This window comes from Oryx dammah, unplaced genomic scaffold (genome assembly GCF_014754425.2).
Source record: "Oryx dammah isolate SB20612 unplaced genomic scaffold, SCBI_Odam_1.1 HiC_scaffold_29, whole genome shotgun sequence".
Classification (NCBI taxonomy): domain Eukaryota; kingdom Metazoa; phylum Chordata; class Mammalia; order Artiodactyla; family Bovidae; genus Oryx; species Oryx dammah.
Window position 1 is genome coordinate 92,333,810 of NW_024070213.1, and position 25,908 is coordinate 92,359,717.

The 25,908-nt window shown below is 36.5% G+C and overlaps 1 protein-coding gene across 6 annotated transcripts in view; it reads left to right on the forward strand.

Moving 5' to 3' along the window:
- NR2C1 (nuclear receptor subfamily 2 group C member 1) overlaps positions 1–22,780 on the forward strand; it is a 40,755-nt gene extending 17,975 nt beyond the window's left edge. The window contains exons 6-14 of one of the 6 annotated variants that reach the window (XM_040234283.1): positions 1,111–1,258; positions 1,361–1,451; positions 6,555–6,748; positions 7,892–8,045; positions 11,773–11,894; positions 14,116–14,255; positions 15,618–15,755; positions 18,495–18,600; positions 20,908–22,763. In XM_040234283.1, the coding sequence (XP_040090217.1) occupies positions 1,111–1,258; positions 1,361–1,451; positions 6,555–6,748; positions 7,892–8,045; positions 11,773–11,894; positions 14,116–14,255; positions 15,618–15,755; positions 18,495–18,600; positions 20,908–21,082 (1,268 nt within the window). In that variant the 3' untranslated portion in view covers positions 21,083–22,763. Of the gene's footprint in view, positions 1–1,110; positions 1,452–6,554; positions 6,749–7,891; positions 8,058–11,772; positions 11,895–14,115; positions 14,256–15,617; positions 15,756–18,494; positions 18,601–20,907 lie in introns of all 6 variants that reach the window. The other 5 variants (XM_040234281.1, XM_040234278.1, XM_040234280.1 and 2 more) reach the window with 5 other exon arrangements.
- Positions 22,781–25,908: the final 3,128 nt, after the last annotated feature.

A 25,908-nucleotide genomic window follows, 5' to 3' on the forward strand; every position in this document is an offset into this window, starting at 1 on the left:
TTAGATACCAGTTTAGTTTTTCACCAAACTATTAATACTGAAGTGGTTAATAAGGTAATGACAGTACTAGCTTCTGTCATTACCTTAGTATTGATTGAGCTCTCATTGTGCTTTACTCTGTGTATAGCATATGAATTAACTTATTTGTTTTCACATCAGAATTGTCAGTAGATACTACTGTTAGCCATTGTACATTTGTGTGAACAGAGGAAATTTAGAAACTTGCCCAAGGTCACATAACTAATAAGTGGCAGAACTTGGATTTGCATCTTGGCAGTTTTGTTTTTCTCAGAAAACGTACATTTAACAACTTCAGTATACTGTCTCCTAAGTATCATGAAATAAAATTTCTGTAAAATTTATTGAAAGTTGCTCAGTCACATCCAACTCCTTGCAACTCCATGGACAGTAGCCCTCCAGGCTCCTCTCTGTCCATGGATTCTCCAGGCCAGAATACTGGAATGGTTAGCCATTCCCTTCTCCAAGGGCTCTTCCCAACCCAGGGATCAAACCCAGGTCTCCCACATTTCAGGCAGATTCTTTACCATCTGAGCTTTACCAGGGAAGGCTATAAAATTTATTACCTCTATTTTTTTTATTAACCTCTATTTTATAAATAAAAACTAAACGATTGAGTTGCTGCTCAAAAATCTCCTTGCCCTGTACAAATTAAAAAAACAAAAAATTAAAAAAAAACTCCCTGCCCTTAATTAAAAAAAGATTTGACTTGGGTCTTTTTGTGGTTCACTGTCAGTATTGTCTTCAGTTGTTTAAATACTTTATTTTTTAATACTCTTATGTATATTAGATATGTAAAGGACTCCTAACTTCAGGTTTTCCTTCTTGACAGTGAACTTTTAAAAAGTAGGAATTCTGCATTTCTGCCACAACTAGGGCAGGGAGAGAAAAGAGAACAAGAGAGATGCACAGTGGCCAGTTTTACTATTTGAAGCAACTTTGTTAAACTTAAAAAATAATTTCTAAAGATTGATGGTTATCTTTAGAGTTACGGTAACCATGTCTCCCATAACAACATTGCTGACCTAGAGCTTGCATTTATAATTGCTTATAAATTCTGCATTGTGATATAAATTTGGCACATTTTTGTAGCTGTTCAATGTGAAAGAAAACCCATTGAAGTATCCAGAGAAAAAACTTCCAACTGTGCTGCTTCAACAGAAAAAATCTACATTCGTAAAGACCTTCGAAGCCCGTTAGCTGCAACTCCAACTTTTGTAACAGATAGTGAAACTGCAAGGTATAGTAAAAAAAGAAAACAACAGCAACATATATTAAGTAGGTGGTCATTTTTTGTCTTCCCAGTGAAACGAAGGCTAAAATTTGTACTTATTTGTTACAGGTCAGCAGGACTTTTAGATTCAGGAATGTTTGTGAATATTCATCAATCTGGAATAAAAACTGAGTCAACTATGCTGATGACACCAGATAAGGTGTGTTTAGTACAATTAATTTAAAGCTTAAAATTGCTTAAGCTCATAAAAGTTTTTCCTTTTCTCCTCCATCAGTTTGGCCAATTGATTTGGTCCTAAATATTTCGGGTTACAGGTTTTTGTTTTTATTTTAATGAAAATTATCAACTGGTATTATCAACTAACAAAACTAAAAAAATTTGGTGATGAGTTCAGTGTTCCTTATTTAAGGGAAAATAAGATGAGCAGATTACAGTGCTGATAAGCAGTGGAACACTCTAGTGGAGGAATTTTAGACAAGAGTTAGTTTATAGAGGATTTGAAGCAGCAAAAAGGAAACAGGTTGGGATGGGCCCAGAGTTTAGGGTTCCCTGTAATGCTCTCAGGTCCTGCTGTCTAGGGTGAGGTGAGCTCACTAAAGCTGGAGCTGGAGGATTATGACTGGTGTATGATAGGTTTCTTTGACAGATGTTTCCTTTAAGTGCAAACTGACTCAAGTTTCAGTTCAGTCTGAAACTGAACTGAAGTGTCTGACTAAAGTGTCTGACTCTTTGCGACCCCATGGACTGCAGCAAGCCAGGCCTCCCTGTTCATTACCAGCTCCTGGAGCTTACTCAAACTCATGTCCGTTGAGTTGGTGACTCCATCCAACCATCTCATCCTCTGTCGTCCCCTTCTTTTCCCACCTTCAGTCTTTCTCAGCATGAGGGTCTTTTCCAATGAGTCAGTTCTTCGCATCAGGTGGCCAAAGTATTGGAGTTTCAGCTTCAGCAAGGGTCCTTCCAATGAATATTCAGGACTGATTTCCTTTAGGATGAACTGGTTGGATCTCCTTGCAGTCCAGGGGACTCTCAAGAGTCTTCTCCAACACCACAGTTCAAAAGCATCAGTTCTTTGGCTCTGAGCTTTCTTAATATCCAACTCGCACATCCATACATGACTACTGGAAAAACCATAGCTCTGACTAGACGAACCTTTGTTGGCAGAGTAATGTCTCTGCTTTTTAATATGCTGTCTAGGTTGGTCATAGCTTTTCTTCCAAGGAGTAAGTGTCTTTATATTTCATGGCTGTAGTCACCATCTGCAGTGATTTTGGAGCCCAAAAAATAAAGTCTGTCACTGTGTTCATTGTTTCTCCATCTATTGGCCATGAAGTGATGGGACCAGATGCTATGATCGTAGTTTTCTGAATGTTGAGTTTTAAGCCAACTTTTTCACTCTCCCCTTTCATTTTCATCAAGAGGCTCTTTAGGTCTTTGCTTTCTGCAAAGTAAGTGCGGTGTGAAATGGGCCAGGTCACTGGAGCAGCCTCTGTTTTGTGAGTCCTGATAGATTAATTTTATCACTAGAAGTGTTCATTTTTCCACTAGAACCAACTATAGCTTCAATGTGGAAAAGTCTTCTGTGCCGGGAGCCAGCGTGAGGAATTCCACCTGTGACAAGGTCATGCGGCAGAGCTCTGATGGCAAGGCTAATCAGATCTCAGGTTCTCCCCCTGGAATTTCCTGAGCATCCACCCCCCAAAAAATAAGAATCTGCCTGCTTTTCCACTCTTACATTCTCTGGAAAAAGTCAAATCAGGGCTTTAGTCTTCTGCATTTGAAAGGGATGTTTCAGTTAAAACCCCTCTGATAGCTCTCTAGCTTGCCTAACAGGTTCCCCAGGACCTCTTAGAGCTTGTGAATTGCTTACAGACCCCCAACCGCAAGAGGCACAGAGCTTAAAGCATCTTTAAGATACAGAGCCTTTTCTAAGAGCTAAAAATCATATCGATGACGGGTTTTCACTGTTGACTCAATGATTGCCGCCAGGCCTCCATATTCTTTATCTTTTAGACACCTGGGAGGATGTTAATCAATGTAAATGGGATATGGAAAAAGATATATAGTAGTTTTGATGTTAGCAACACTAGACTTTTGAGTTAATTACTTCTCTTTGTTATATATCACTGCACTCCTCTTGTGTCCTTGCTATGTAAGAATGTAACTTTATTTAGTGCTTTCTGAGAGTGGCACCAGACTTTGGGAAGATCAACGCAAATAAGTCTTCTGGTTGACAAACCCTTATCAGAAAAAAGGCTGTAAAATGTTAATTGGCCTTTTTGACCAGAAATGATGTAAATCACCTAAGACTTGTGTATACAATTAGGTATGCAGACAGAAAAGCCTGGTTTTGATAAGAGTCTGGGCTGCTAACGCTGCATAACTTTGTGTTACCCATTGATCTCCATGTTTTATCAAAAGTATAAAAGGCCTTCTGAACAATAGAGGACGGGGCCAGTTGCTGGACTGGTTTCCCCCGTGTCTCCTCTCTAATTTCTGGCTGAATTCCCATCTGGGGCGTGGAGGCTCACCATGTCTACTTACTTGTCCCAGCTTTTAAGATCCACGCGAAGGGGAGCCCAAGGTGGGCCACCCCCCGATATTCAAGAGGACGCCAGTGGCCTAATGTAGATGGTGCAAGCTCCTTGTCTGGAACTTTATTGGCTTCCCACATAAACCAGATTATTCAGCCTTCTTTCTCCACTTAACTTTGCTACTACACTATTTCTTCCTAATCTAATCTTATATTTCTATATTAATAAATAAATAAGTTCTCCTCGCCAACACCGTCCCTGCTTCGAATTCCCTGGATCCACCGGGGCTGGACCCTGGCACTTCTGGGTTTCTTTCATCTTAAAAGTCCTCAGATACAGAAATGTATAATAAGTATAAAATTCTTTATATTCCTTTTGTGTTCTCTTACAAACTTTTTAGTGTTAAAATGTTGATATTTAAAATATTTCAGGTGAAGAGAAATTCTTCACGCACCTCACTTAAAACACTGACTTGAATCAAGAGTAGGAACAGAATTGCATGAGCTCTCATGCTATGTATCCAAGTCATCTGGGTCCCCTTAGAGATTTGGAGCAGCTCTTTATTGAGCAAGAGGTCTGAAAGAAAAAAAAATTTGCTTGTTTAGATCGAGCATGTGGAATTCCGTAGTGTTTGAAAGCCCCTTATAAGAACTGGAAACAAACATTGTTCCTGAAGGCAGATTTCAGAGAGCCTGTTAACTGTTGTTTCTCTTAACCTATAATGTAATTTGGTTTCATATGCCCTATGAGAATATTTATTCTGTATATGGCCAGATTTGTGTTGTTATTTTTTGTTTGGTACTTTAAGGCAATCTTAATTCTTGTGCTCTGGAATCAAATTTCATCTGCCACTTACTAGCTGCATAACCTTGGGCAAGATATTTGACCTTAGTGCTTCAGTGTCCTTCCTCATCTATAAAATAAGGGATAATAAGAGTGTCTGCCTTACAGATTGGGCTTTAGCATATTGTTATCAATCATGGAGATTTGGTATCTTACCATATATTTTGGAATTACATTCAAGACTTCACTTAGCCTTATCTACATGATTTGTGCTTAGAATGGTAGTTACAACTTCATTGACATATTAACTTCTTTAGGGAAGGAAGAGAACTAAGTTTTGTTGAAAATTTTTGTAATACTTGCCCAGACACTGTACTTCTCTAAATGTCTTTATATTAAATTGTGTTAACCTTGTTTGGTTAGTTTCTGACAAATGGTCCCAAAGCTGTCAAGCTACAATGTAAGTCCTTTCCACATTAAGCACCTGTCTAGATAGACATGTTATGAAATGGAAGAGAATATATAAATGTTTTAGTTGAAAATTAAAACGCCTAAAAATGTCAGCTCCTTTTAAATGTATATATGAAGGCAGGAGCAGGGGTTAGGAGCACAGGCTTTCCTGTCAGACTGATCTGACTTTCCATCCTGCCTCTACTACTTATTGCTAAAGTGACAATGAGTAATTCTTCTTACCAATAATACAGGGACAGTGATTCCAATTTCACAGGATTGTTGTGTGGATTACATAAAATACATATAAAGGTTGCAGTCATGTAAGAAACTCAGTAACTGGTGGATTACTCAGTACATAATTCTGGGACCATTGTTTAGTTTGGGGAGAGCACAGAAACTATTTTGTCTATGTATTCACTGAAATCAGTTTCACATAAACTAAAGAATTGATAAAGAAAAATTCAAGGAAACGTGTATTCTCTTAGGAGTAATTATTATCACTAAAAAACCATAAAGGTATAATGAAAAAATTTAAATATGGACCTGTCAGAAGTCATAGAAGGCAAGGGAAGAGCCTTTCATTTGATGAGGGTGGAATGATTTGAGCATTTATGAAAGAATGACTAATGAGTAAAATATATAAAAATATGAATTTAAAATGATACTCAAAATTCACCTTTCATCATAAGTTGCTTGGGCATTGATTCATTGCTCTAAAATTGATAAATAAAACGAAGAAAAATCAACCATCTATCTGCTTTTTCTGTACAGATTATATTTCTGGGTAGTCAGAGAGTTGAGCAGATTTTCTCATAAAATAATTGTGGTTAATTCATGCATAAAGAATGTACACATTAACAAAAATAAAAACTGGTGACAAATAGGAAAACATGCAATATATAACAAAAGCCCAGTCTCCTAAATAATGTAGAGGGACTTTCCAGCTACAGAGTGCTTGATGTTTAACACATTTAACACAGTGGCTGGTAAAACTTGGCATCCTGGAAGTCTGTTCAGTAATGCACTTTTCTTTTTTTTCCCTATTCCTTAATAAAACATTAATTTTATCCTATGCAACTTTCAGGTTTGCATAATAAGTTTTGGAAATTACAGCAATATCAAAATTTTAATGCTGGAAGATCTTGAAAGCTCATCTAATTTAATATCCTTTTATAGGGAAGGCAACTGTTACGGGACTTCCCTGGTAGTCCTGGTTCAATCCCTGGTCAGAGAATTAGATACCACATGCCACAACTAAAACCTGGGGCAGGAAATACCTTTTTAATAAAAGAAAGCAATTGTTATGGATAGATAGCCATTATGTACAGTTTTTAGTTTAAAGTCACCTGTGTAAATATTAATATTTCCTAGGAAATGTGCCTGATATTTTTAAACTTGTTCCCTCAAGTTTCTGAAAGCTCAGAGCTCTTTGATTTTACTTTCTAGAGGCATTTCACATTCTAGAATTAGATATTTAAGATTGAAACGTTAACTGATACCAATTTGCAGAATTTTAATTTTTTTTTTTAAAGGCTGTATCATGTCAGGGAGATTTAAGTACATTGGCCAGTGTGGTTACATCATTAGCAAACCTTGGAAAAACTAAAGATCCTGCTCCAAATAGTAATGAAGTGTCTATGATTGAAAGCTTAAGCAATGGTGATACGTCTTATACCTCTTTGTGTGAATTTCATCAGGAAATGCAGACTAACGGTGATGTCTCAAGGTAAGATCTGTTTTGAGCATGTGTCCCTTTGCCAGTTGTCCTTTAGTATCTCTTAAAAAATACTGTTAGGTTAAATATTAGTTACAGAAGTTTCAAAAAACAATTATTTCTATTAAACTTAGAAAATTTAAGTCATAAGTAAATTTTCATTGAAAAATTCTGTTCACTATAAAATGATGTCCAGCAGGTTACATTGTAAATAATGAGCAATAAGTAAACATGATAAGATTAGAAATGTAGTCATAAAAGTCAGGAGTTTTTTTTTTTTTTTTTTCAATGAGGATGATAATTTGGGTCTGATTTTTCAGATGTTTTAGTTGCCAGATTTTATATTCTGTGTATTTAAAGTTTAACATATATCTTACTAGGCAGTCATTTTTCATTTCCCCCACCAATTTCTGGTGATGAAAATAGGTTTTAAAAATTGAGTTGAATCCATTATAGTTTTAAGTTTACACTTCAGGAAACTTGTATCAGAATTCTACTTTTCATTCTTTGGCTATTAATACGTAGAAACCAGCTTTTTTCAGGTTTTTTTCACACTCTGTTGAACATGAGATTTTAAAGAACTGTAGAAGCGCTCTCACTGAAAACTATAGGGAGCTATTTTGACTAGTTATTTACTAATATTAATTATTTGCCATCCTAATCTCAGATTCTTATAGTTCAGATATAGCTGTGTTATCATAAGGTTAGAATATTCTCTGCATTTTAAAATAAAATTAAAAACCTAACTTTGTGTTGTGTAAAATAAAGTCAACTTAAGTTCTGGCCCTTGTTCTTCTAAATAACTTCTGTATGTAAAATAAATGGCCTGATACCTTGTTGTATCAAATATTTAACTTGTAAAAGGAAGCGTTAAGAATTTTTCTCCCCTTAAATCATGTAAGTTTTTTTAAAAGACTAATTCTCTGGTAAAATATATTAATAATAAAGTTTTTCATACTATACATTTGAAGTTTAATTTGTTACTTTTGGAGAGTGAGTCAGAGACATCACTGATACAGAATGCTCAGTGATATACCAAAGTTCTATTTTCTAAACAGTTTTTAAGGGCTAAATCTTAATTTCCGAATTTTATATAGAACTCTCATTTTATTGTGGAGATTGGCCAAGCTCACAGCTTCTGATGTCTCCTTATAGGGCATTTGACACTCTTGCAAAAGCTTTGAATCCTGGAGAAAGCACAGCCTGTCAGAGCTCAGGAGAGGGCATGGAAGGAAACGTACACCTAATTGCTGGAGACTCGAGCATAAATTACATCGAAAAAGAGGGGCCACTTCTCAGCGATTCACATGTAGCTTTCAGGGTATTTCTATATGTATATATATTTCATAATTTTTATGTTGTATGACCATTTTGATTTTAATTGTCCTTTCAGAAGTCAAAATATATTTGTTGTCCTTTTAAACTCAGAGATACCCCAAATAGGATTTGAAACAGCAGCTAAAACATAAAATAACAGCTCAATAAAACATCCTGTTTATAATGTGTTTTAAGATTATAAAAGCTAGCTTTTAGGACATTTGGACATGATTTTTTTTTTCATTTAGACTCTGTTAGACATAGTTTGTTGATGGTGGTGTTCTTAAGTATCGGTGTTCATCATGTGTGGAATCCACTGGTTTTATTCAATGCCTAGCTACTACTACTTTCGTGTAAATCAGTATCTAAGACCCAGATTTTCTGCTTTTACCAAGTTAACTACAAAGAACACAATTAATTATATAATGCCTCAGTTAGCTAGCTCTCTGCCTCATTTTAAGAAGGTTAAAATTATTTAATTTTTGGTTTTTAACTTTTTACACTTTAACCATTTGTAATTTCTTTTTTGCTTCCTTAAATATATTTATGATGGAAACAATGCATGTAGAATACTAGAAACAGTACATGTAGAATATTAGAAAATAACATCTGTCATTTGATTTGTCATTCAGATAATATTCGAACTACAGCTATAGGGAGGCTGACCATTGAGACATTGAGACCCTTCATTAAGATTCTGCTGTTTTGATCCCTCTGTTTATCTTTGCTCTACCCACCCTGAGGACTGTTAGCAAATCATATGCAAGTGATTGACAGTGCTGAAGAACTCCTAGTTAGCAGTGCTTAGCATAGCAGTCCTGGAGTACCTGAGGGTAGTTGCTCATTATTACTTTATTGGAGATTATAAATTTCCATGGGTTTCTTATGAAAATATATACAGTTATCAAACAGATATGTGTGCTACTGGCAGAATAGTGAACACAAAATAAATCTAACCCTGGCTGGGGACTTCCCTGGTGGTCCAGTGGTTAAGACTCTGCGCTTCCACTACAGGTCGGTCACGTGGGTTCCGTCCCTTCCTGGAAGTGAGATCCCACATGCTGTTCGGTGCAGCCAAAAAAAAACCTAACACTGATCAAAGCTGCATATGATAAAATTTATTCCTACAAAATTTGGCTTGGTAGAAATGACTCAGAGAAAAGTCACATTTAAATAATTGTGGCTATAATTTAATATAGTCGACAAATGTATCAGGGAAACTAGTCTTTATGGAACATTTTACCAAAGTTAATTTACATGAAAAAATCAGAAATGCTTTATTTGTACTTTACAAGAAAAAATGTTATGGGGGCTAGAGGAACAGGCAGTGAGAATAATCAGGGTCATCCTTCAAAAATTTGTTTTGGACAGATGACTTGGGGAAATTAAAACATTTTTCTTTCTAGAATTGGCCTTGATATAATGCCGGAGGTTTATCTTGGCTTTAAGAAAATTATTTATGTAAAACAGATAAATTCTAAGCCATTTTTTCTCTATAAAATAATACAATGTAGCAGTCTTTTGAATAACAGGTTCTAGTGTATATTGCAAGGGGTTTCAGTTTTACAATTAGAGCAACAGAGTTTTCAGCATTGCCACCACTATTGTGTAAATCAGGGTGCATCTGTATCTTTTAGCCCTAATATCCAGTTTTTACATATTGTAAGTATTTCATTTGTTTTAGAATGATTTTAAACTACTTAGCAAAGGGTAATCTTGTTTTTACACCCTAATCCTACCCTTAAAACTAGTAATCTTTGGTAATTTCCCTGACTTTTCAGGGTTTTTTTTTTTTCCTACTCACCATAGGCAGTACGAAAATGTGTGATAGTTTCCAATTTGTTTTTTATATACTTATGTGTGGAAACAGTTGCATCCTAACAATTAAATTTATGATGCTTAATATCTACTTATTATAATTCTCTTAAGGAATGATATTTTAATTTATTGCTGCAGTAAACATTTCTCAAACATTTAAAAAATTATCTTTTCACATGTGAAATTTCAGCTGTTGATTGTCCTATTTTATTACTTGACACCATTTTGTAAATAGACAAACCACTTATGGCTAACATTGAACAAAGGAAATTAATATTTTTTGCATTTTTAGCTAACATTTCCAGAGAACTTTGGTATCATTTTGATGAAAAGCTTTGATCTGTTTGGCATCATAGATACCTTTGAGAATCCGTTAAAAGCTGTATATTAACTCCCCAGAAAAATGCACATGGGCATTTTCACCTGTCCCCCAGCAGAGGTAGCTACTGTTACCTGTGTGGTGTATCTGCTCCTATCATATATACAATACACATGAAGTGTGTGTCTATATACATACACTCTTTTTAACATATGTTGGTTCATCAATATTATTTTGCTATTTCTTTCTGCTTAGATGTCTGAAATGTTTTTTCTATGCTATCTCAGTTTATGTTACTAATTTTAATGCCTACTAAGTAGGCATGGATTATTCTTTCCTTAGTGATAGAAATTGGGGTTATAGCCAGCATTTAGTTTTTCAGTTAAGAGCAGTACTGAAATGGACATCCTTGTATATGCTTTTTTGTGCGTGTATGCAAGTATCCTTTTGGAATAAAGATTTAGAAATGGCATTGTTAGGTCATAGGATAAACTCAGTTTTAAAATGTTGATAACAGCCAATTTGCCCTTCAGTTGGCCAATACTCAGTTCCCTGGTGGCTCAGCTGGTAAAGAATCTGCCTGCAATGCGGGAGACCTGGGTTCGATCCCTGGTTTGGGAAGATCTCCTGGAGAAGGGGATCTTCAGTATTCTGGCCTAGAGAATTCTGTGGACTGTATAGTCCATGGGGTTGCAAAGAGTCGGACATGACTGAGCAACTTTCACCTCACTTCAGTTTTATGTATTTGTTTCCCTGTATAATCACCTATGCTTGGTATTACTGATCATTTTAATAATTTTAAAATAGAAGTTTCTTATGGATGAAGTTACACTTAATTTATAGCAATAAAAGATCTCTTTAACAAGATTTTTAAAAATGCTTTGATAAGTATTCTGATGTAGGATCTTTATTTCCAACAGTGGTCACACATTATCTAAGGTCAGCCTGTGACTGTTACGGCCACAGACACATTTTATTTTTCCTATAGATTAGATGGTGAGATTTTATGTAGAAGCTGCTTTTTGAAAAATTGAAAAAGCAAGTAGTTCTGAGTCCAAATTCCAAATGTTTTCAATGTGTTGAATTCAGCCATGCTCGTTATCTGGGAATGTGCCCTCTACAAATGGCATCAGCAGGTCACTTCACTCATTACTCTCCTATAAGCATTTGAATTTGTTATCCCCATAGCCTAGATGAAAGGGACATTTAACATAAAGGATTGCTTCTTGAATTAAATTTGTTGTATACCTACTGTTAATGAAGAGAGGAAAGGAAAGACTTACTGTTGATATGAAGACAGAAAGTAACTTTTAAAAACACACCGAGATACTGTTGTGGTTGGTATTTGTTAAGTGGAATTCTGCTTTATCTGAATATTGCTTTGTTAGAAACTCTGGTCTTTTCATTTATTCTAAATCCTGTTTTTAGCTGTCACATCCAGTGACTTGGATTATATCAAGATTTGCCTTTTTGGCTAGTACGTTAGATAGTTACTTGACATGTTGACAGTTAAGTTTTTCAAAGAGTGCTCATTTCGAAGGGTCCGATGTAAGATAATTGACCTCCTCCCTGTTCACACTAGCTCACCATGCCATCTCCTATGCCTGAGTACCTGAATGTGCACTACATTGGGGAGTCTGCCTCAAGGCTGCTGTTCTTATCAATGCACTGGGCACTTTCAATTCCTTCCTTCCAGGCTCTAGGGTAAGTGTCTTGAAGTTCTTGAATATTAAGTGTGATTTTGTAGCACAGATGTACATGAGGCAAGAGCTTTTATTTTGGGAGAATTTGATTAAAGGGGGCAAACTGATACAGCATTATAACTTGAAATTTTATATGAAGAATCATAGTGGATGGTATTTACTGTATATTATTTTATGTGGAAGATTGTCCATATTTCATAGTTTGATGAAGTTAACAGCTTGAATGAAGTCAGTGCACTGGAGCCAGCATTTGTAATAGTCTGTTTCTGATTGGGTTAAATGAGGGAGGCTCTAGATGACGTGGGGTGTTGTTTCTCCCTACCACCACTGTTTCAGTGTCATCTCAGGCTTGTTAATAAGGATCTGAAACTTGCATAAACTGAATATGTATGAAAATAAAAGTAATTGTTTTTTAATCATGGGGTTGGTTGCCCTCTAAAAAGGTAAGAAAATATAAATTAGCCCATAGTACCACTATGATGAGTTAGAAGTTTGGTAGTATCACTGAAGACATGTCTGTATTCTGTTTAGATTAGGTGGTAATGGAAAATGGTCTATTATGAGAAATCCAAGCTTTGTTTAGTTTGCCAGATTTCTTCATATTGTTTTAAAGTAACTGGTTTGAAGAAGCAAAGAGACCATGGAGAAAGTTAAGCCCATGGTTTAAAAAGTATTGGTCAAGTTGTAGGACCTTATTGTACAACAATGCCAATGTTATTTTCTAACTAAGAGGTATGACACGGGCCATCAAAAACTGACTTTTTAAATCTGTTTACTCTGTTCTTTTTGTGTGTGCTTTGTTCACTGGTTGATTACCTTTGACTTTCCTGTATAAAACTTTAGACTCAGAGTTTTCATTCCAGTCCCTAAGAAAGGAAATGCCAAAGAATGCTCAAACTACCTCACAATTGCACTCATCTCACACGCTGGTAAGGTAATGCTCAAAATTCTCCAAGCCAGGCTTCAGCAATATGTGAACCGTGAACTTCCAGATGTTCAAGCTGGATTTAGAAATGGCAGAGGAACCAGAGATCAAATTGCCAACATCTGCTGGATCATCAGAAAAGCAAGAGAGTTCCAGTAAAATAATCTATTTCTGCTTTATTGACTATGCCAAAGCCTTTGACTGTGTGGATCACAATAAACTGTGGAGAATTCTGAAAGAAATGGAAATACCAGACCACCTGACCTGCCTCTTGAGAAACCTGTATGCAGGTCAGGAAGCAATAGTTAGAATTGGACATGGAACAACAGACTGGTTCCAAATAGGAAAAGGAGTATGTCGAGGCTGTATATTGTCCCCCTGCTTATTTAACTTATATGCAGAGTACATCATGAGAAACACTGAGCTGGAGGAAGCACAAGCTGGAATCAGGATTGCTGGGAGAAGTATCAATAACCTCACATATGCAGATGACACCACCCTTATGGCAGAAAGTAAAGAAAAACTAAAGAGCCTCTTGATGAAAGTGAAAGAGGAGAGCGAGAAAGTTGGCTTAAAGCTCAACATTCAGAAAACTAAGATCATGGCTTCCGGTCCCATCACTTCATGGCAAATAGATGGGGAAACAGTGGCTGACTTTGTCTTTGTGGGCTCCAGAATTACTGCAGATGGTGACTGCAGCCATGAAATTAAAAGACGCTTACTCCTTGGAAGGAAAGTTATGACCAACTTAGATAGCATGTTAAAAAGCAGAGACATTACTTTGCCAACAAAGGTCCGTCTAGTCAAGGCTATGGTTTTTCCAGTGGTCATGTATGGATGTAAGAGTTGGACTATAAAGAAAGCTGAGTGCCGAAGAATTGATGCTTTTGAACTGTGGTGTTGGAGAAGACTCTTGAGAGTCCCTTGGACTGCAAGGAGATCCAACCAGTCCATCCTAAAGGAGATAGTCCTGGGTGTTCTTTGGAAGGACTGATGTTGAAGCTGAAACTCCAATACTTTGGCCACCTGATGCAAAAAGCTGACTGATTTGAAAAGACCCTGATGCTGGGAAAGATTGAGGGAAGGAGGAGAAGGGGACGAGATGGTTGGATGGCATCAATGGACATGAGTTTGGGTAGGCTCCAGGAATTGGTGATGGACAGGGCGTGCTGTGGTTCATGGGGTCACAAAGAGTCCAACACAACTGAGCAACTGAACTGAACATTGTATTTTCAAATATATGAGTTAGTTATAAGGTTTCATAAAATATATTTGATATTTGTTTTTGTTTTTATAGGCAAGAAAACAGCATATCGTTGGTGAAAGCTTATTGGAATGAACTCTTTACTCTTGGTCTTGCCCAGTGCTGGCAAGTGATGAATGTCGCAACTATATTAGCAACATTTGTCAACTGTCTTCACGGCAGCCTTCAACAAGGTAAAAAGCACCTTATTTTTTGTTTTCTAGGATATAAGAGGAGACATTGGTTTTATAGTATTCACGTTTAAAGTTAAGTATCAGAAGATAGATACCGATATCCTTTTTACCTTACTTAATTTTTACATTTTGATAAAATTCATTAATCACCCAAAATAGTTTTAAATGAGAGTACAACAAAACTGAAACAAATGTATTTAAGTGCTATTTCTGATCAGGCCTCATGAATTTTTACACTTCAACATACATACCAAAGGATCCAGGGTACGCTTATATAGAGGTAATCAACTATTTATAAATGTATAGTTACCAACTGTTTTTAAACTGCTTTTCTTCATTGTAGCCTTTTGAATCCCAAGGTAGGCTAAACTTTTTTTTTTTAATCAATTCATCAGTATGTATCCTTTCACTTAGCCACTACTAAAGAGTCACAGAACAATCCTAATTATCTTTTTCCTTTTGAGGAGACAGGTGGGCAAGCACTGATTTATAAATGTTTTGTTTCAGAATGGCTTGTGACCATCCAAGAAGGTGCCCCTTCATCAAATGGGAAGAACTATTTTTTTTTAGTTCAAGAAAAAATTACAGACAGAGAATTACATTTATTTCCTTTGCATATGCCACTTCCCATTGTTGTACATTTTTCTTGAACTGTCTGCTTCCCCTCCATTTAATGTCAAAGAATAACCTTAAGATCTCAACAGTAGTAGATATACCAGAAGTCAGTACTACATAAACACAATAAATTTTAAGTTAGAACATACTGTTTTACTCAACTTTTCTTTGGTCTTAACAGGGTTTTTTTTTTGTTGTTGTTGTTGTAGTGTTGGTAACTTAAATGTCTGGATGATTTTGCTTATTTTTCATTTAGCTTATTGATATAAACTTAAATTGTTACCAAAATTTGAGTCTTTTGTAGTTAATCTTTATAGCTTATCTTCTCAAAGGTGTATCTTAGAAGGAAGCATTACCTTTAGGGCTTTTTATATTAACAGCCTGTTCTTTTTTTATTTTCTTGAATGAACAGTGTCTGAAGATCATTAATTAGTTTCATTTGAAGTTGCAGAGAGGGACTTCCTTGGTGGTTCAGTGGCTAAGACTCTGTGCTCCCAGTGCAGAGGGCCTGGGTTCCATCCCTTGTTCAGGAACTAGATCCCACATGCTGCAACTAAGACCCAGCACAGCTGAATAAATAAATAAATAAAACATTAAACTTACAGATATATTTAATTTTTAACATTTGATAAATTGATTATATTCAAAGCTGGAAATTAGTGAGGAGGAAATATGTTAGATAAAAATAGTCATGCATTTTTGCTGAATACTAGAAGATTTTGCTTGTTTCTTTGTTTTTAATTAAAGATAAAATACCAGCAGAAAGAAGAAAATTATTGATGGAACACATCTTCAAACTACAGGAGTTTTGTAACAGCATGGTAAAACTCTGCATTGATGGATATGAATATGCCTACCTGAAGGCAATAGTACTCTTCAGTCCAGGTATATAAACATTTACTTATTAAAAATACAGTGTTTGAGGATGTGGAGAAATTGCAACCCTCATACATTTGCCATTGGGAATGTACATTGATGTAAAGTCGAAACAACTGAAGTGTCCATCAAACAAATGAATAAACAAAATGAAATGTATATATAAATGGAATATCATTCAGCCATAAAAAGTAACAAAATTCTAATACATGCCACCATGGATAAACCTTGAAAGTATGCAAGTGACAGAAACCAGTCACAAAAAAAACACATATTAAATATTTCCATGTATCTGCATTATCTAGAATAGGCAAATCTATAGAGAGATTTGTGGCTTCCTTGGCGTAAGGAGAGGAGAGAATGGAGAGTGACTACTAATGGGTGTTTCTTTGGGGGCCAACAAAGATGTTCTAAAATTAGATTGTGATGAGGGTTGCACAACTCTGAATATACTAAAAATCTATTGAATTGTACCCTTCAAATCTGTGAAATTTTTGGATGTTAGACATCTGGGTATGAAAAGGAAAATTGAAGAAATCAGTGAAATGACAGACTTTTAGTCCTGTTCAGCACTTGAATGTTTAGATATATTTTGCTAGGCATCATTAAAAGGCAAAAAGAGAGACGAAGATTGCTTTGTTAATGGGTTAAATTTCTAAACATCTTATGCTGCTGCTGCTGCTAAGTCACTTCAGTCGTGTCCGACTCTGTGCGACTCCATAGACAGCAGCCCACCAGGCTCCCCCGTCCCTGGGATTCTCCAGGCAAGAACACTGGAGTGGGTTGCCATTTCCTTCTCCGAGTTCCCAGTAAATAGAAAAATGGGTCTCTTGTCTTTCTGCCAATTACTAGTTTTTACATATAGTAAAACAACAGTAAAGCTCAACAATCAATTTTAGAGTAAGAAGAATTGACTCTTAGGCTCTGTATTCTTCATTTTGGTATATGTTTTTCTGTTACTGTATATCATCATAAAATTATCTGAGGAACCCTGCGTCTTACCACCTTTAGTGATATCAGTAAGATAATTAAAGCTATTTGGTACTATTCTTCTGATGTTTTAGATAAATTAATAACATGTATCGCAATTTTTATCACAACCAATTTGCCCCTTTAATATTCCTTAAAATTGAAAGACCATAGATTTTACAACAGAATTATAATGTACTTTTGTTTTATTAAGTATTCCCTCTATTTCTGTTTGCTTGTTTTCTAATTCTCCTTAGTCAGGATACCACTTTCCATATTTTAGGCATAAGTTTCATGAAATTCTTTTAACATTTCCATTCAGTGAAATATTTATATAGGTTATTTCATGTTGCTATATTATTTTTCTGATAGAGATGATGTTCGGAGTTTATAATTTCCTAAGTATCTTTTTATCCTAACGATGATGAAAGGAAGATTTTCTTATTAAAAAATATAGAATATAGCATGCATGAGGGGGTGGGTGAAATGGGTGAAGGAGAATCGTGAGGTACAAACTTGCAGTTAGAATCAGGTCACAGTGAAACAATTTATAACATGGTGACAGTAGTCACTATTGTAAACATGAAAGTTCCTAGAAAATAAAGGTTGAAAGTTCTCATCGGAAGAAAAAAGGTTTGTAGCTTTGAAGGGTAACAGTTCACAGTGCATATGAATCTCACTTCATTTTGTTGTATACCTTAACAGATACAATGTTGTATGTCAATTATACTTAAGTTAAAGTATGTATTATTATTTTAATGAAAAAAAATTTTTAAAGAATATATTTTGAAAATGGGGGCTTCCCTCATAGCTCAGTTGGTAAAGAATCAGCCTGCAATGCAGGAGACCCTGGTTGGATTCCTGGGTTGGGAAGATCCTCTGGAGAAGGGATAGGGTGACCACTCCTATGTTCTTGGGCTTCTCTTGTGGCTCAGCTGGTAAAGAATCCGCCTGCAATGTGGGAGACCTGGGTTCGATCCCTGGGTTGAGAAGATTCCCTGGAGAAGGGGAAGGCTACCCATTCCAGTATTCTGGCCTGGAGAATTCCATGGATAGAGGAGCCTGGGGTCACAAAGAGTCGGACATGGCTGAGCGAGTTTCACCTTCACTTTCATTCTGAAAATACTTCATTGGTTAAAAATACTTTTAACTAAGCTAAGTCATTTCATTTTTTTGTTTCTATTGATAGCAAAATGATCAAAATCCTTTCTGCTGCTGCTAAGTCACTTCAGTCGTGTCCGACTCTATGCGATCCCATAGACGGCAGCCCACCAGGCTCCCCCGTCCCTGGGATTCTCCAGGCAAGAACACTGGAGTGGGTTGCCATTTCCTTCTCCAATGCATGAAAGTGAAAAGTGAAAGTGAAGTCTCTCAGTCGTGTCTGACTCTTAGTGACCCCATGGACTGCAGCCTACCAGGCTCCTCCGTCCATGGGCTTTTCCAGGCAAGAGTACTGGAGTGGGGTGCCATTGCCTTCTCCGAAAATCCTTTCTACCACTTTTGAAATAGAAAAGCTGTCTTATTTTATTTGAGCCAATGGTTTGATTTTTTTATTAGATGTTAGAATACATATATCAGATGAAATAGTTTTAAGGGTTTAAGTACAGTGCCTGATATTTAGTGAGTGGGTTACTGAAACAGTATTTGTGGAATGAAAGAGCCACACATATGATCGGGCTTCCTTCTGAACTGTTTTTTATCACCTCTTCCATCTCCACTTGGTATCTTAGTAAATGAGTATTCAGAACTAAGGTAACAGTATATTCTTTAATGTTTCAGATCATCCAGGCCTAGAAAACATGGAACAAATTGAGAAATTTCAGGAAAAGGCTTATGTTGAATTCCAAGATTATATAACCAAAACATATCCAGATGACACCTACAGGTATCTAGAAGTTAAATACTATTTAGTTAAATTCATCTTACAAACTTTTGTGTATCTGTTTCCTTCTTCTCCATCCCAAGTGTAATTAAATATAGTCAGCTTTGGCCTTTCAGGTAGTTAATGCATTGTTGCAAGTCCTTTATGTGTACTGTTTTATATGCGGCTTCAGCACAGAAAGTTTAAGTAACCTGCTCAAAGTCACACAGTAAACAGCAGAGCCAGGTAGTCTGACTGTCACACCCAAGCTCTTAACTTGCTTCAGATGAAATAATGGATTGAATTAGAAAAGTCCATGAATTAAAAAACTACCATTAGCTTAGTTTATAATTAATTTTGAAATCTGGCTTATGGCATTTATAGCAAGGTGTTTCTTACCAGTGTCCTTTAATAAAATGAACTCAGTTTTTGAGTGATTAAGCATTTGGTTGTCAGAGCAAGAACACCTGGGTTTAATGCCTAACACTGCCACTTTCTAGATGTATGACCTTATAAAAGTTAATAGAAGTTGTTTAACTTCTATTTCAATTTCTTTACTGTAAAATGGAGATAATAGTACCCACATTTTATAGTTAGTATAAGGATTAAATCAGTTAATATATTCAAAGAGCTTGATAGAGCAGTGCCTGTTACATAGTAAGGGCTATATAAATTTGTTTACTAATATTATTAACATACTTCAAACTAGTAAAAGAATATGTTACATATAATAACTTTTTAATATATTAGATAATAGGCTTATAAGCCAGTTCCATCATGAAAATCAGCTGTAGTTTATCTAACATCTAACCAGTTTTTCCTACCCTACTTCCTACCAGTTCTGTGAATACAGCTCATCTGGTGGGAACAAACAGGAAATGAGATATTTGAGCAGTATAGTACATGAATACAGAAAGATTACTTAATTCTGGGTCTGCTGGTTTTACTTGTTCTCAAGTGCTCAAGCATTCTCAAGAACGTAAGGCCTTAGCATAGAGGAAGGATAGATAATGCCACAAACTTTTTGAAAAGGTGCTTCTTTGGGTGTTCGTTTTGTTATGATCTTTTTTTTTTTCAGTTTTTTAAAGGTTCAAAAGTTTTATACCTTGTATAAACTAATGGGCTTCCCTGATGGCTGAAATGGTAGAGCCTGCCTGCAATGCTGGAGATGAGGGTTTGATCCCTGGGTCAAGAAAATACCCTGGAGAAGGGCATGGCAACCCATTTTAGTATTCTTGTCTGGAGAATTCCATGGACAGAGGAGCCTGACAGGCTACAGTCCATGGGGTTGCAAAGAGTCAGACACAACTGAGCAACTAGCACACACGTACAAATAAATACAATATTTAGAATTTTCCTCGTTTTGACTCTACACCTTCTTGCTGACCTCTGTTCCATTAGGTTCCAGGTTCTTTGACCTCTGGAACTCTTTCTTAGTTTCTCATATTCGTAGCTAGTTTAGCTAATTACCTTTGGATAGCAGTTTTCAACTTATAATGTACTTTCACACAAGACATTGTCCTACCTCACAGCACAGAACCTGGCAGGGATCATTTTGTTGATTGTCACAACATTGTGAAAGAGACAGGGTGAGTAGTGGCTTCTACCCATTCACATAGCTAGGAAGTAGTTGAATCAGGATTTGAACCTAATGGTTTTGATTCTGTAATCTCTGCTCCCCGTTAATAACAACTATTGCCTAATTTGGGCTTCCCTAGTGGCTCAGCTGGTAAAGAATCTGCCTGCAATACGGGAGACCTGGGTTCGATCCTTGGGTTGGAAAGGTTCCCTGGAGAGGGGAACAGCTACCCACTCCAGTATTCTGGCCTGGAGAATTCCAGGGACTACAGTCCATGGGGTCGCAAAGAGTCAGGCATGACTGAGCGACTTTCCACTTCACTTCACTTCATTGCCTATTTTACTATTCTCAATACATTTTGCAAAGCAAAACCAAAAAAACTTATCATTGAGCCTCATGTATCCGGATAACACAAAACATTGCTGTTATAACCTTGAAAGGGTTCCTAAGCCATTAAACTTATAACTTGATCCATGATTTAAAACTTTGTTCCATGGTTCATACAACCAACTAGAGAGGTAGCACAGCATAGCAGTTAAGAGCAAAGGTTTCCAAAGAAGTCTGTCAGACATCATATATATCCAGGTGACTGTCATATAGTCTAAGGCTTGAGAATACTAAAGGTTTTAAGTGTTGAAAACTGTTGATGACCTTTGTTTATGGCATTAGTATTCATGCAGAAATTACTAATATCTTTGCACTGAGTTACTCTTTGATTTACAACCTTGTTCGCCTTCCTTTTTTCTTTTGAGGTTGTCTAGACTACTACTTCGATTGCCAGCTTTGAGATTGATGAACGCTACCATCACCGAAGAACTGTTTTTCAAAGGTCTCATCGGCAATGTTCGAATTGACAGTGTCATCCCACATATTTTAAAAATGGAACCTGCAGATTATAACTCACAAATAATTGGTCACAGCATTTGAAAATTGAGATCTCAGTTTAAAGTGATTGTTCTTTCCCGGAACACAAGAAGACACCAAATTGAACTCACTGATTCCAGGGCATCTGGAAATTTTTACTTTAAAAGAGAAACCAAAAACCAAGATATTTTGATTTTACTTCCTTAAGAAGAATGTTTGAACTGACTGAGCAGGTAGCAGGAATTAGAATTTCCTTTCCTGTCTTATTTAAGTGAATAAAAAATACTATCAATTAATTCTTGGTTAAGATGACACCTAAAGCTGTCACCTCTTGACTAAGATTTCTCCTTTTATTTTATAAAACAAATAAATAAGTCTCTCTTTTTTTTCCCCCCAGAATTGTGTTCTATTCATGTTTATTTTCATTATGAACTAGTTACAAACAATCGCTAAGAAGGATCTTCTTGCATTTTATGCTTCTAAAATATAATCTGTTTTAATTACCTGTCTAAAGAATATTTTATGCTCAGTGGTATAATGAAAGCACTGGGACTATAGGAGATAATAATTGAATATAAATATTTTTTTGGTTTTTGTAAATATCATGGCACCATTAGCATTTATCACCCTCATTGCTGGCAATGAGACATAGGTTATTTGTGATCTTAAAGAGCTGATATTTTTAGTGTTGTGTATTATTAGTTACAAGCACTTTTTATTTATGTATGTAGCAGAAAATTGTTTTTGAGAATAAGATAGGCTTCATGTTTTAATATTTTTGGTTTACTGTGTTGTAAAAGTAATAGAAACTGATTGAGTGCCACAACTTTCAGTATTTCACAATAGATATTTAAATTGTTGCTGTTTATTCCACAGAAAGCATCTGTCATCTCTCCCTCTTTTCTGACCTGCATTTAGTTTCCTGACCCTCCATGGGATTTAGCCAGTTTCTTTTAGGTCACTGCAAATACCTCCTTAGTGAAAGTGGATTTATCATAGCCAGTCTGTGTTTTCAAGGTGAGTTAGACAGTTATTTTAAAGCAATTGATAATTTTTTGAGACTTCAATTGTTAAATATATGGAGGAATGTGCACTGATTTTTCACTCTAAAGGGGAAAGGGCTGTTTTAGCAATAGTATGAGCATCAGCCTGAAGCATTGCCTTGTACTACCACAATGGAAACATTTTAGGTTCCTGGAATGTCTTCCACAGTCATGTTTTCCTTAGCAGAACATGATACTGTTAAGTATTTCTTTGCTATAACTTCGTGAGAAATTACTTTGTTATCTCTATTTGTTGATTTTTTAAAAATACAGATATTTTATTGCACTTGAACATTTTTTACAAAGATTTTGCAATAGAAGAGAAGCAGAATTTGGGGGAAGAGTATGGATTTTACTAATTGCTGCTTTATAGTAAATCAGAAGTTTTAAAGTATCAATTTACAGTCTTTACCAACGTAAGGGAAACTTTTTTTCCCTATTTAAAACGTGATTTTTGTCAATGGGATTGTTTTTTTTCTATAATTACAGGTGGGTAAACTACATTTAGTACAGAATACTCAAATGGAAAAATCAGGTTTATACCTTTATAAACCCAATGAAGAAAGCCAAGGATTCAAGAAATTCTTTTAAATAATGTACTAATTAAGATACATGTTTGAAGTATTTTTCCTGATTACATTTACAGTTGTATTTGGAAGTGTTTTTTAAAAACTACATTAAAATGTGGCCTGCATTACAAATTTGTTTTCTGCCAATATATTTGATTTCAGAGTCCTGTTTGTTCATTGTTTGGTCATCCTTTTGTTTGTTCCATTGTTAAGAAATCGCTAGTAAGATTTATGAAAGTACTTTGAGGAAGGAAAAAGCATGGAAAACATTTCCATATCCCAGTATTTTAGGATGATTTACAGTTCAGTTTGAAGACTTGCAAGTAAATATTACACACTGACCATTTATTTTCTTTCTCTCCTGAAATCTCAGTTAAGTATAAACACACAATGAGAGATGAAACAGGAGAGAAGAAACCAAAGGATAAGAGAGTTGGGTAAATTTTAGGGAAAGAAAATGCAAGTAGAGAAAGAGCCAAAACCAAGGAAATGGTCATCTGAATGCCTGCAAAATGTGGCACTTTGAGAAAGAAGCCAGTATACGTTGCAGTGTCCAAGAATGCCGTTTAGTACCTGGAGGAACCAGGTGCTCATTTTCAGAGATGGTACTTGGAGCATTAAAAAGAGGATTGATTGCATATCTGTCTACAGAATCATTGAACTACCTTTCTCTTCGTTTATTGAAGTCAGGTGACCACTTTCTTTTTCTTGTGTTTTGTCTTGTGTTTGGCTGCGCTGCATGGCATGTGAGAGCTTAGTTCTCCAACTGGAGATCAAACCCATGCCCCCTGCACTGGAAACTTAGAATCTTAACTGCTGGACCACCAAGGAAGTCCCCAGTGACCACTTTCTGTCCTTCAGCCTTTTCGAGCAAGAAGCCAGAGATTAATAATTTTGAGACACTAAACCAGAAGATCACAGGATTTATAGGATACCAGGGATAACAGAAGGCTTGGATTAGGTATACTCTTGAAGATATGGATTAAATGAAAATCTGCGTTGAATGTGGGCTCCCTAAGCATATTCCCAGAATGCTGATCACTGGGTATAGGCTTCTATGCCGGGGTTTTTTTTCTTTGGGAAAAAGTAATTTGTCTGGAAAAAAGATCTCTAGACACTCAAATTTGGTTGTCCCTGATGAGAAGACTGCCTACCATTTTATCACTCTTCAGTGAATCCCAGTATTTCCAAGTCATATGTATACATGGGGTTTCCATTCAGCTCTCTAACGTCTACTGTTAAATATGAACATGGAGACAGTATCATCAGATATTTGAGGAAAATTTCTAATACATAAGATGATCAGCTGTAATCTGATGGTGGGGGCGGATAACAATGCAGTGATCAGAAAAGGACCCCACCTTCAAATATAATTAATATTTTGAAAGAAAGTAGGTGTATTCATTGGAGAAGGCAATGGCACCCCACTCCAGTACTCTTGCCTGGAAAATCCCATGGATGGAGGAGCCTGGTAGGCTGCAGTCCATGGGGTCGCGAAGAGTCAGACACGACTGAGCGACTTCAGTTTCACTTTTCACTTTCATGCATTGGAGAAGGAAATGGCAACCCACTCCAGGGTTCTTGCCTAGAGAATCCCAGGGATGGGGGAGCCTGGTGGGCTGCCGTCTATGGGGTCTCACAGAGTCGGACACGACTGAAGCGACTTAGCAGCAGCAGCAGGTGTATTCATTAAATGAAAATAGGATGCTTTGAAAAGGAAAATTTAAAGGAAGAAACTGCCCCTGGAAATTTAAACTGATAGCCAAAACAATTAGAAGGGTTGCAAGATAAAGTTTTTGAGGAAAGGCTTCAAGGTTTCAGCAACCTTAAAAGTACAATTCACCCTTGGATAACATGGGTGTTAGGGGCACCAACCACCTGCAGATCCTGTAGTACTGTAGTGTGTATGTATTTTTAAAGTCTGCATGTAAATAGATGCACACAGTTCAAACCCATGATTTTAAGGGTCAACTCTATAACCAAGAGACAGAGAAATAGAAAATGAGAAAAGATAGAATCAGAACAGGACGTCTAACATTTTAATAGTAAGGACTTAAGAGCAAACAAAAGACAAGGTAAGAAAATTATTTGCTACAAGAAAAGTTCCACAGAAGGACATGTTTCTCAGGTTGAATGACCTGTTAAATGAAAAAGATCCATACCATCTTGAAATGAGAACAGCATAATCAAAGAAGAGAGTGTATTACTGCTTCTAACAGTATTGTGGAATAGGTAACTCTGAAAGCCTTTGATCTGTTGCTGGACTTGAAAGAAATATGGCATGAGTTCTCAAAGCAGGCTAAAGTTGTCCCAGGTCATGAACCCCCCCTGTCCTGGCAGAATCAAAACTCTGGGGAAAACATTATTAATTTCCATCAGAGTTTTGCACACTTTTCTGTAAAGGGCCAGAGCATCAGTGTTTTTTACTTTGAGGACCTTACCGTGTCTGAATCAACTACTCTGCTATTGTTCAAAAGCATTTGTAGACTGTACATAAGTGATTGGGCATGGCAGTGGTTCAGTAAAACATTTAAAATAGAGAGGTCACTGAGCCAGCAGTGCTGGGGACTCAAGTGCCTACAACTACAGCACATGGTAGATATCCAAAAGGGTACTGGTTGAATCAGAACACCCACCACCTTTTCGATTCCATTTTGCTCCATGCAAATAAGGGAGAGACTGAAGAAACAAGTCGTTTAGATGGTTTACCTGGTTTCATAGCAGGCCTGGCAGTTTTACAAATCTGAGGCCCTCACCCAGGTGGAAGATAGCAACTGCAGGCTGAGCAAAAGATTCCTGCACTGCCCTGTTGCCTCACCACCAGCCAATCAGAAGTCACATACCCTGCAGCCTTCAACCCAAATTTTACCTATAAAAACTTTTCCCTGAGAACCACTGGGGAGTTTGGGGATTTAGAGTACGAACCACCCATTCTGTTTGGTTGGCCTTGCAAGAAACTTCTTTCCCACCCCCACCCCCGCAAAAAAACGAGAAATGGGAACAGCAATGGGGAGCAAACAGATTTTAAAATAAGCAGAAACAACACTTCAGAAAAAAATGAAATCTTAATCCATGGTGAAAGCTTATGCCTTTAACACATCCCTTTAATACATACAGACTTATATCTCAGGGAATTGAAAACAGATCTGGAAGAGATGTATACACTCCCATGTTTACTACATGATAGCTAAGAAATGAAAGCAACCGAAAACACCCACTGAAAGGTGAATGGATAGAGAAAAAGTGATATGTGCATACAGCAGAGTATTAGCCCTAC